At 38.2% G+C, this 12,509-nt stretch overlaps 1 protein-coding gene across 4 annotated transcripts in view; it reads left to right on the top strand.

Moving 5' to 3' along the window:
- The window catches only part of EPB41L4B (erythrocyte membrane protein band 4.1 like 4B), a 170,201-nt gene that overhangs the window by 124,608 nt on the left and 33,084 nt on the right, over nucleotides 1-12,509 (top strand). For all 4 annotated transcript variants that reach the window (XR_008508892.1, XM_054517630.1, XM_054517628.1 and 1 more), the window contains one exon: nucleotides 12,113-12,217. Coding sequence is in view for 3 of the 4 variants with exons in the window: in XM_054517630.1 (XP_054373605.1) it covers nucleotides 12,113-12,217 (105 nt within the window). In the remaining variant the exon portion in view is untranslated. The remainder of the gene's footprint in view (nucleotides 1-12,112; nucleotides 12,218-12,509) is intronic.

Raw genomic sequence — 12,509 nt, 5'->3', positions numbered from 1 at the left:
ACTAGTCATCTCATGATTTTATTTTATAAATTTTAAGTGGTGATTCTTGCAACAGAAAACAGACAATCATCTTATAGAAAAATCTAGTTGAGGCGCGTAATGAATTTTGTTTGAAAAATTAAGTCATTCTGAACTCAAAAATTAACACTTATAGTTGGGAAAATTTTGTCAATGTTTATTTCAAATTGTATTTTCCCTACAGTGTGATAAATCTTCACTAGCCTTCAAAAACCACCTTGTTCAGAAATTCCTTTCTGACCAGAATGGGCTAGCAGAGTTCCTATGCTTGCTTAATGAAAGCAGCTACCTAGAGAAGAATGGTGGGCATGGTTGATGGTACTGAGGCAGGAGGAGACACAAGAGGCGATGCTGTTGCCTCCCATGGCAGCACCTGGATTGCTTGTAGTGCAGCTTTGATTACCAGTTTCCCAGTCTCTTATCTTGTGATACCCTGCAGAGCTGAAATGTCTCACCTGAGAGGCCATGATTTTCTCATTTGTTTGTCCAAGAGGCTGTAAAGTCTGTTTGATATTTAGATTCACCCATTTTTCTTCTGTGCTGTTGCTCTTCTTAGACCTGCACTAAACTTTCTTGAGAAATTATTTTCTTTCTTAAGAAAACTCATCACATACATTGCACAGTGACCTATTTCTTTGTTTCATTGAAATGGGTTTCCCATGCTGTCTCTGGCACAGCACTTTCTTTGTTTGCTGTCACTTCCAGAAGCAGTTCCGGAGGACCTAATTTGAATATCCCTGTGTGACTGGGATTGTGGCTACAGACTTGTTTTCCTTAATCACTTCTGCTCAACTTCTGCATAACATCTGTAGAAAAGCCTTTTTACTCCACATTTTGGAATAGGTTCTCTCCTGCTGCATCATGTTGAACTGTAAATGTGTGGTGTGCTTTGTAAAGTGCTTTTTAGTAAAGTACTATTCAGCATGAGGTAAGGTTGGTAACCTGGATGCAAAGCAAATTTCACTGTTTTCTTTCACACACATCCAAGCTTATAAAATTGTAAAAGTCTCATTGGAGTTCTTGGTATGCAGCATTCTGGTGTATATTTGTCTAATATTTATTTTTATCTGTGATATGTCAAGCATCATTTCCTCTACAGTGAGTTGTACCAAATGAAATGGTATTCTTTTATTGCTGTGTCCTGAAGGTGCACATATCCAAGTAATCAATGCTCAGGGATAGACCAGTTTTAAGGGATAGACCAATTTTAACAGCCTGCATTCAAAACTCAGAGAAAAATGCAAAATAAATCCAGTGTCTAACCATTTTCTTTCTCCTTCAAGCAGCTACCCTTTCTGCAGGGCTATATGCACCTCTGCAGCCAGCCAGCATGTGATCTATTTGCCAATAACATTCTCTATAACCTCTGTCTTGTGGAATTTGATGGACGTAAATGAGCCTTTGCTCTGCTAGGAATTGCATCTGAGTAGAGCCAAGGGTTAGTTCATACTGGGAGACAAATTGTCTGGGAGCTTTTCTCTTCTCTTTAGCAGAGACAAGCAAAACAACCCTTGGTAAAAAAAAACCTTCCACATGGAATATATGTTTTTTCCCTGCAAGTGCTCATGCAGACATTTCTGTAAACAACGCCTCTGTGAATCTTTGAGGACTCTGTTTGCTGAAATATCTTGCTGGTTGAAACCAGTAGCTGTCACAGCTTTTTAACAATACTCCACTCTTTTCATGTGAGGGATTTATAGCAGGGACAATGACTTTGTCTATTTTTCACACTGATAACTGTACAAAACACTACAAAATTCTTTGTTTTTTCCAAACCCAAGACACGGGGAAATTCATTCAGGCTTTCTAGTAAGCATGCATATGCATTTTTGAGCAGTAACTGAAGCATGAATTGTTTGTATTAATAGGGAACTAGAGGGTGACAGAGGACGGCAGTAGTGCTTGTTTGATTAAAAAATTGTGCTCTCTTTGCTACCATTTTGTCTGCTCCTCCATTGCCATTCTGAATATTATACTTTTAATGAATTAACTGCTTGTATATGGCCTGTAATCTCCCATAGCAATTATTTTAGCATCTGCCATGACAGACTCAATTTGGCTAACAATTGCTATAGCTCTTTGTAGAATTAGTTCTGGTTCAACTAGTAATTACTCATATGTCTGTGTGGTATAGCCACTTTTCCTGCAAGTAAGTCTCCAGTAATTTTCTTGGGCATGGCCTCAGGATAATGTTGTACTATGCAAAGTTGTCATGTATCAGGCAGTTTATCCACCTGTTTTCTGTGTCTTCTGGCAAACTCTGAACACTTCTTTATGTAAGTAATTTTAAGTATGAGGAAGGGGCAATCAGAGCTGAAGCTGAACTAGCACTAACTTTGCAGCTTTCAGGAGGGGAAGCCTTGTTAAATTTGCTCTGTCATTTGGTGCAGAGGCTGGAATTGCAAGGTTGTCTCCTGATCTTGCAGTTAATAGGTAACCTGTACACACCAGATTAGGATGCAGGAGGATATGGGATCACAGCAGACTGCAGTCCTCTCTCACTCCCTGCTTCTGGAGAGCAGACCTACATTTTTCTGTAGGTTTTCCTCCTCTGGATAGAATTTTTTTTTCCTCCCAGACTGTTTCAAGTGCTGGTTCCAACATTAAATGATGAAAGAGCAGGTGACTCAGTAACTGAATACATGCTGCAGCATTCTAGCTTACATCCTCTTTAATCCTCAATTACACTCTGAATTGGGACATAGTTGTACATTCCCCTTGGTTACCCTACTGCTTTGCAGATAACCTGTAACAGAGCTGCAGATCTGGACACTGGCTACAGGGAAGTTGGATGGTTGCCTCAGCTGGATCTGTCTGGGCTGCATGTGACAGAGTTCTCACCTGAACAAAGTCAAATGAGAGCAGCTAACAGGAGGGGAATTTCTCTAGCAGGTTAAATAGGAGAGCCATGAGTTACCTTGATAAGATACAGGAGTCCTCTGAAGAAGAGCCAAACCTTTCTTTATTACAACTCTGTTGTAACAGATCTGAAAGCACACACATTTTCTTCAACACCAAAGTAATATGTACTCTATATACTAGTCACTATACAGCTGGGCTGTATGCATTTTGGACAAGGCAGAAGAGAACACTGGTTTTTGGAAGAAATAGAAAAAAAGTGTTATTTATTTTTCTGGAGGAAAAAAAGTGTTATTTATGTGTTTGCTTACTTTTTTTTACTCTTTTGTTTTTCTTTTTTTTTCTTTTTATGCTGCCTGTGTTGAATCAAGAAGAGATACAGTTAGTTTGCAGTCACCACTTCACATGGTGAGGCATGCTTTGTTAAGGCATGTAGTAAAAATGTGTTTGTGTCAACACTGGGTTAGTTTGGAATTTGTTAGGGCAGTCATTTTGCTAGGATTTTTAATAGTGCTTCTTTTGGGATCTAGACCCCAAGTGTACAAGGGAAGAAGTGATCACATCCATCCTTATCAAGGCCAACAAGAGGAATTCATCTTACAATAGAGCTAGAAAAGCCTTTCTAACAGATCACTTTCTTCTTTAGTATTGTAAAAGGACCTGTCATGGTAGCAAATGCTCCAGAAGGGATTGTGAGGAAGCAGCAGAGGAATTTTCCCATCTGTTAGAGAATTCCTGACACTCAGGTATCTGTCTCTGTGTCCAGATGGAACTGTTGAGGGAGAAGTGTTTTGGGAGAATTTTCTGATTAGATATCTAATTTAATTCACGTTTGAGATTACTGAATGTCCTTATGGTTTTCTTAAGGCTCTCATCCCCTGCCTCTACCAACTAGTTTTTTTGTATTTGATTCTTTTAGCCTTGAGAGATCAGGGTTCCAGCTGTCTGCCAAAAACAAAGAAGGAAGTATAGTGAAGGAAGTAATTTTGTGCAAAAAAGGAAAATAAAAAGTGTAGTCAGCAGCTTTCCTATCACCTCTGGTCACACTTTCCTCTTGATCAGAGGCATGTCCCACCTTCTGATTTGGGACGTGGAGGTTTCTGTCCTGCAGTGTATCAAGGGAATGGGAATTGCAAAGTCACCTTTTCACTTTTTTATAAACCTCACCCATTTGTCAGTACGGGGATGGATGCTAGAAAGATAAACTCGTGAACTTTCTTTGCAGAAATGTATTGCCCTAATTGCCAGCCTGCTTAATTTATTAAATATAATAAGGAATATATGGCTAAGCACAGATCCCCATGAAAAGAATTTGTTTTCTTAGTCAAATCTTTGCCGGACAGAAGCACCAGCTGTACAATTTCGCCAGTGCCTATACATTAATTTCTCCTGAAAACTCTTTGAAGCATGTTTTCTTTCTGGCTAGGACCACCTGGATAATCATATAGCATGGATACCTGAGTACATGTGCATGTAGGTTCACACATACACATTTGGACTGTATTTAAGATAAAGGTCTGCACTTTTTCGTATTTTGTTTTCTTCTTCCAACATGTCTGAATGCAAGTCCAGGTATAATTCTGCTGTACTGGCTTAAGGAATCATAGAGTTAAGAACTACACCAAAATAGTTCAGATGCTAAGAATTGCTACTACTTAGGACAAAGCAAAATACCCTCTGTCTTTGGGCAAAGCCTGTTTGCCAAAGTAAATTTTCATCTTGGGATAAATCCAGCAGTAAAAATGTGGGTAAAAATGCCTGAAGTTAAACAAGTTGGGTAAGCAACTGAAGTAAAATTTGTAAGACAGGAATTACCTAGCAACAGGATTTGCTGATAATGTTCACTTTTCTTCATGTTCACGTGCTGCTCAGGAAAGCTTAGATATGATACGTTTGCTACATGTAAGCACTAATACCTTCTTCATCTCCTACATGTTAGTCTTCATTTTATGAGGGCTCAAGGCAGGACTGTCACCAACTCTAGATCAAGTCAGCCATGGATTTGTCTATCTGAATTTTGAAAACCTCCAAACCCAGGATGGAGATTAGACAGCATCTTACTCAAAATAGTGATCAAAAGTGTAAATATAAGTTCAGTTGTCAGTCAGGAGCCCTCTTCAGCTGAAACCCTCGAGTTGGCTGGTCAGTTATTACTGTTCTTGTTGCTGTTGCCATTTGCTGTCATGCACCATGTGGTACATTTATGCACTGCAATATTTATTTCCCTTAAAATATGCTTTTGGGTTACTGCCAGATTTGGCAGGCTTTATATCCCACATGGTTCAGGATTTGTCTGTGGATTTCTTTCTGTTTAGACCAACTGCTGCATCACCCTTTGTTGATCCTTGTTATCCAAATTATCTCATCTTTCATAGGATTGCAAATAGCAATATTCTTCTTATGTGGGAGTAGGTATAAGCACCAGCTGGTGCTTTGTGCATTCATTTATTCTAATTTTCTTTGTATATCTTCCCATCCAAAACCAAATTACGCCATTACATTCAGACTAATTACATTAGGAGCTGCTCAACACGTAACGTAAAATTAAATGTTATCTCGTAGAGCTTGATGATGCTGCACACCAGAAAAGAGGGGTGGAAAACATTAAATTATATCAAGTTTACGGGGTGCAGATGAATCAGGAGAAGTAATCTCAGGCACTCTTCTGAATGCCTACTGCAGAGTAAGCTTGGCTCATACAGATTGTCAGAATGTGATCAACCTGCTGTGCCTTGTGCCGCTGGGGTGCACTGGGCTTTGAGTCTGGCTGCCTTTCAATTGATGGGAAAATGTCCAACACCTTTTGTGCCCAAAGTGATACTTCTAAAATATAGCTTCCATGTATCATCAAGGAAGGAGTGTCTCTCAAAGTAATGTCTGCACTCTTGTGCTTTTGCCTCTCCATTCTCACCTGTACAAACTATATTAACATTTAAATTGTCATCTTTTGCTCTCTGAGCTAACATCCTGCTGACATACCTCAGTCTGAACCTTAACCATGTTTTACAGAGAACTCTGGCTCTCTGCAGGTGTTCTCAAAATATGACTGTATAAGCAAGGTGCAAAGTGTAGTGATGTTTGCCTAATGTGTACACAATTTAATGTGAAACTAGCATCCCAGTATCTGTTTTTATACATATACTTCCATTGAAGCTCAGGGTAGCTTTTATGTGACCTGATACCTCACCTGCATGATTATGGGCAGCTTGTTTCCCCAAGTTGAAGACTTCAGTTCCCTGGAAAAGTAGATATATCCAAAAGAACTTTCAGGAAGCTGATCAAGAATTATGTGCTTAGTCTCACCTGGCATGAACTTCAGTGAATTCAAGCAGGCTGCTTTTTCTTAAACTCAGAATGGAGTTAACTCTGTGAGGCAGAGTCTGAAATATTGCATTTAAATATCTCCTTCTAAATATATTGTGAATTATACAGGTAAACTGAAATAATTATCTCTGTTGGCTTCTTCCTAAGAAATTTGAATTGCTTTTAAAAAACTTCTTTCTCATTCAGTCTTTACTTTAAAAAATGATTGTAAAGAATCAGTCTCCAACTGAAAAATTTCAACCAACATTTCCAAAAATAAGCAAATATCTAAATACACATCATCCTGGCCTCAGTCCAGGGACAGATTAATGGATCTACTGCTCTAGCTTTTTGTGAGAACCTCACACAGTAATTTCTGCATCAAAGTCATAACTTCAAGCTGAACTCTTGAATAGCCTTTGCATGACAGTCTGCATTAAAGATTGCAGATAGCACATCTGTGTATGTTCTTTTACTTCATTCTGAGTCTTAAAGACCTCTTTGACCTGCTGCCTGAAGCCAAATGCTGATGAATTGTTTGTAATTGTATTCTTAACCTCCATACTACAGAGAAAGGAGCAGTACTCAGACCTTTCAGATGAGGAAAAGCTAACGAAATACCCCACTTGAGGTGCATTTCTTTGGCTTAGTCCTCTGCCCCCTAAACTGTGCCTAGTCTCCTTGGAAAGCACAGAATTCATTATGGCTGTCCTGGTTGCTGTGAGTAGGGGGAGGATTTGCAGCTCAGTTTGACCTTAGATACCAGATGTTGACCTCCTACATTACCCTGAGCTGTGAGAGAAGAGCAGCTCCTGTATGATCATTATCTATCTGTTGGACCACAGGGGCACTGTACTTTTGTCTAGACTGCACATAATTTTCATTGCAAGGGCAGTGGAGGGCACAGAAAATTTTTCCTTTACAAGAAGCAGAACTCAATTTGTTTGAAAGAAAAGCACATAATCTGTAGCAAGGACCTTTTTTATACATCTGCAATCTATAGGGAGGGGGGTATGGGAGATAAAAAGAAGAAAAAAACTTTATGCAGAAAATTTGATATGGGCAGTAGCTTTAAAATGTCCAAGCAATGTTTTGAAGAGCTAACCTGTCTTCTGAGAAAAGGTACCTTATCAAAGGGAAAGAGAACATATTGTTTCTTAACTTCAGATGACCTTTGGAAAAGAAATGTGTGAAATACTAAGAGCACAGGCTTAGGAAAGATTTGAGTGTTTGTCTGTGTTTGCTTAGCTTGTTAGGCTATGTCTTTGATATACAAGAGAATGCATCTATCAAGTATTTTTCCTTTTCTTTCCTTTCTTTTTTGCTTATCCTTCCCAAGTTTTCACTATCATGTTCCCACTCAAAAGGAATTCTGCAGCCAAAATCAACCTCTGGGTTTTTTTTTTTCCTTTTCCATGAGTCAGCATCTGAAAGCAGGGTAACTTTCATGCAGCTGGCTGTATCCTTGTAATCATGGGGCTTTTATCCTCTATCTCTTGGCATCAGTTTGGGAAGACACAGGGAGAGGTATTGTTCCAGATGACAAAATAGACACAAAGAGAAAGAGAAGTAAAGAGGATAAAGCCTGTTAAAGAGAAGTGCAGGAAGTGTGTTCCCCCAGCAGACTTTGGTAGTTTTAAAATCCTGAACTGCATCCTCCAAGGCAAGAGAAGTTAATAAATGCCATTCAGTTTATGACGTGGACAATCATTTTATCCCACATAGCCCAATTGCCACGTTTCAAACAAGCATGGAGGTCTGTCCAGAGCCTCCCAAGCAGGGGACAAGGAAGCCATGGCACACAAATGGGTGGTGCAGGAGCAGTGCAGCCTCAGCCTTGCAATCAGAGCCAAGGTGAGGTGGGACACCCTGAGTCCCTCAGCATGAGCACATGCATTCCACCCCCAAGGAAGGTTAAGGTAAACCAGCATACATCTGTGGTCACTTGAAATGTTCCACAGGGTAATTTTTTTTTTGTGAGTAGTTTTGGTTTCAGTCGCCTCCTTGGCTGCTAGTCTGAGAATAAAACAGATTCCTTGGGTTTGGGGGATCTCTCTCTGGGTCGTGTTTGTTTTGCTGTGCAGGCTGGTGGAACAGGCTGAAGCTAGTTCAGAAGAGTGTGCTGGCTGTGGCTCAGGAGGGTGCTGGAGCTCTCAGTGCACAGGCAGTTTCTGATGACCTGCCACTGCATGCTGACATTCGTGGTTGTTATTGTCATTCTCACCAGGAAACGACAGATTTTTATGTAAGGTGCCAGGTCATTAAGTAACTCTCTCTTGGTTCAGTACCTTCATTTGTATGCAGTAGTGGTTGGATACTGTTACAGGAAAAAGGTTTATGAATTAATGACATTGAAAAAGAGCCTTCTAAAGGAACTGTAATACACTGTACATTTTATTTTTATTTTAATTCTGAGTCCCACTGATCCTTTAACACTTTTCTCCTATACTTTTCCTCAAGCTGTATACTTTGTACAGGACTACTGTGATTTATATAGCTGTGTAATTTTTATAGGACTACAAACTTGAAATGGTGATATCTGCACCTAATCACTCTATTTAAATAATTGAAATAATTACAGGGCTTCTCTTCAAAAATCATATCTGTCCATATAAGAATTCTGGCTGTAGAAATCAGAGGACAGTAACAGAAGTTATTCTGCTACTTTTTCTGGAATATCAATGAGATTTTTTTAAGAGTTTCTATGATATTAAAAGCCTACCATTTCTAAAAGACAGATTGGGCACTGGGTTGATCAAGCTGAGCACTTCTTGCATCTAGTTGCTGTTGAGAGAGTAGCAACAGTTTTGAGCATGTTCAGACTGAGGAAGAGTGTTTGAAGATGGAACAGGAGCTGTCATGGAATTTTAGCCTGGTGCTGAAAGAGGTAACCTAACAAGGTTTTAATGAGGGCAAAATTCCAGCTCTGCCGTTTGTAGGACTAGTCTAACATTTCATCTTGTGCTAAGGGCCTCTTTGGGTAGAGGCATTGCCACAGCTCCTTTTCATTCGGGGGTAATTTCAATTTATATCCTAGCTAACCTGCAGTTTCTCAAAATGTGCAATAAGTGGTGCTTGTCTCTTCCCCAGAGGCCTGAGAAATATTAGAGGAAAGGTACTTGCTGCCACCAGCCTCTAACAAAACTTACGGCAAAATTTTATCATAATGGGAAAGAAGATTTTGCTTTTAAAATGGTATTGATTTTGCAAGATAAATGAGTGGAATACTTTACTGGTGTAGTACAAAACATAAATTTATCTGAGCAATTACAATGGCTGAAAAAGAAGTAGGTGTGTCTAATGTTTACTTGAATTTTTTTTTTCTACTTGAAAATCTGCAGCATTCAAAGGAAAAGAATAAGTTTTTCATCTTTCTATTGGATTAGAGAGTAGGCGCTGTTTGTATCTCAAACATTTTATTTACAGTTGAGTGAAATTTTTCATGTTAAACATTTTTTTCAGCATTAATTCAGACATAATTTAAAAATTTTTCATAAGTATAAGTGAGTTTTAAAACTTGCTTTGAAATCATTACAAACTGCTTTAGTTACAAAATTGCACTACATCTTTTCAAACAAAAATTTGATTGTGACAATTGAGGTAACTGCTTCAAAAGCCCCACCTCTTCTTTTTTTTTTTTTCAAATTACAAACCACAGTATTCCAAAGGAGATACATAGGCTTTGTAAAATGAAACATAATAAAAGAGATGAAATTATCACTTCAAATCTTCCTTGGTGTGAAAGTATCTGACTGACTTACATCACAGGTTATAATGTTGTCCTGAGAAATTTGAAGCACCCATGAACTGGAAATAGATTTGTAACCAGCTTTCCTATTCTACACTTTGCTGTTTCTTGAACCCCTTCATAGTATTAGTTCATAACTTGATATCATTTTGAGGAAATGTTATTCAACTCATGTAGTTTATACCACTCTGTTTCCACTCTCATTGAGTTGGTGAAAAGTTTTAAAAATTGTAAGGTATCCTCTTACAAAATTATTGGAAAGTTGTGAGGACCATTCATACAGAGCAAGAATGTCAGCCAATATATTTGAGCTGAAAATAATTACAGTCATTTACACCCCTTCAGAATGTGATTTTTTGTTGTTTAATTGTCATAACATATTTATCCTGCTTATGTCAGACTTCAATTGGAAATCACTTTGGGTAAATAGAACAAGTAATTTTTTTCAGTAGCCAAAAGATACCTTTGTTTCAGGAAAAGAAGAGCTAGTGTTTTCTTCCAATCTAAAGTCTGACTTGATCAAAACGAACTTGGGAGCTTCCATAATGAGGTTGATTCACATATTTTCACATCAGATATATTGAATTCAAGACTAAAACAAATGATTTGGCCTTTTTTCCCCCCCCTTTGCTTATCTTTCCCTTATTTGCCAGCCTAATAGCCTAACAAACTCAGCAAAAGGCCTTCAGATCTGGCTGGCTTGTTCTGCATTAATATCATTGAGAAATCTGTGATAAAAATGACTGACACTGAAATTTGAACAGGGGAAAGGAAATCTGTCTGATATTGATATCTTACTGCTATCTATACCAACTTCTTGAAATTAATGGGAAAAATAGCAGGTAAATAATGACAAAAGTTGTTTTATGAGAAGTGAAACTAGTAATCAGGTTTATTATGTATTTATTCCCTTTGTACTTTACTATTTTCCACTGTTCCATCTTATGCTCTGTGACCTCTCCAAAGACTAAGAAATATTTAGGAAAACTGAATATATAACCTGAAGGCTGTGCCATCTCAGTAGGTTCTGTTATAGCTCAATATCAGATTCAGAAGTTATCAAAGAGAGTTAGCAAAGCTTAAAACACACAGGGGCATCAGAGGGATCTGCAATAGTGAAAATTAAACATGCGTGTCTTATTAAGGCTTTAGAACGCTAATACAATGTAAGTAGACTAGAAAAACGTTTGCCATTTGTGAAATGTACCTCAGTGCATGTGCAGTCCCAATAGCAATCAGTAGGGCTGCTCAAGTTAATAATTTAGAATCTGACTTCAGATTAGATGGCAGAATACCATTTCACAAATTTTTAATCCAGACTTTCAAATGATTTTTTTTAATGTTTGGCATATTTATTATGTTTATAGTACATATATAGTGTATTTAATCATAACCTGTTGCTTCAAGTAAAAGCAGTATTTAAGATGTTTCATGTGTCTTCTTGCCCCTCAAGCTCATGGTTGAAGTTGTTTCCTCCCAAGGTCATGAGGATCTTTTATTTAGTATTTATGATTTTTTTATTGAAGCCTGAGTTAATTCTACTGATATATGGTTAAGGAGAAGATTCTTTCATGTGGACCTCCTCATTGCCATAGCTTTCCTTTACTGGAGCTCTGCAGATGTATTTCACACTAATGAGCATCTGAAACACGTCTGAGTTTTGCTTTTTTCTAGCAAGCTGGAAAAAATTTGATCATTTTTCTTGGATCATACCCATTAGTTCATTTCCCTTGAGCTGCTCTTTCAACTGTGGAAGGATAATGTTTAATTTCAAATAAAAATATTTTAAGCAGAACAGGTTTCACAATTCATAAAATAGTTTTTGTTAAACATATGTTTTGTAAAAATATTTCTGATGTGACTGAACTGCTGGTCTGTTATTAAAATGTGATATTTTGGAAACAGTGACATTTCCACATGGTCTTTCACATAGGCTCTGTGTTTGTAACCAGTGGCTTCTTCTATAAATGGTATACCCAGCACAGGGGGGGTGACTTCACACATCCTTTTCTGTACACACACACACACTGGCCAGTGAACTATAAATGGAACAAAAGGATGAACTCCAATGGGCACCAGCCACTTTGCAAGATAAGTAAGTGTTGATGAGTTAGAACTTTGGTGATATGCCTGAAGTAGTTTAAATAGAGCCTGTATGACATATGTTTTTCTTGCTATTTTTAGAAGTCCAGCTCCAGTGAGACCTGAAACTACACCAACAACTGTCCCTACAGAAAAGCAGGAGGTTAAAGCTCCCCGTGTGAGGAAGTTAACGAGGCAGTACAGTTTGTGAGTAACATACAGCATTATCTTTGTGGCTTTGCCTACTACAGCTGAAAATGAAAGGGGATGCTAATTATTGCTCTAGCTGTGCCTTCTGAAAGACATGAGTGCAATTACATGATAATGATCTTATACCGATACCATTCCTTTCATCACTGAGAATCTTCATGCTTTTAATACAAAATGAATTTGCCTTTCCTATGCAGTGGCTAACCCTTTGAATTGCATGCCATCCACCTTTTCCCAAGCTTATGGGTTAGGAATTAAAAACCTCTTTACCATATGAAATGTCAAAGAC

This window comes from Molothrus ater, chromosome 1 (genome assembly GCF_012460135.2).
Source record: "Molothrus ater isolate BHLD 08-10-18 breed brown headed cowbird chromosome 1, BPBGC_Mater_1.1, whole genome shotgun sequence".
Classification (NCBI taxonomy): Eukaryota; Metazoa; Chordata; class Aves; order Passeriformes; family Icteridae; genus Molothrus; species Molothrus ater.
Note: the sequence above shows the minus strand (reverse complement) of the source record. Positions and strands in the feature narration are given on the sequence as shown.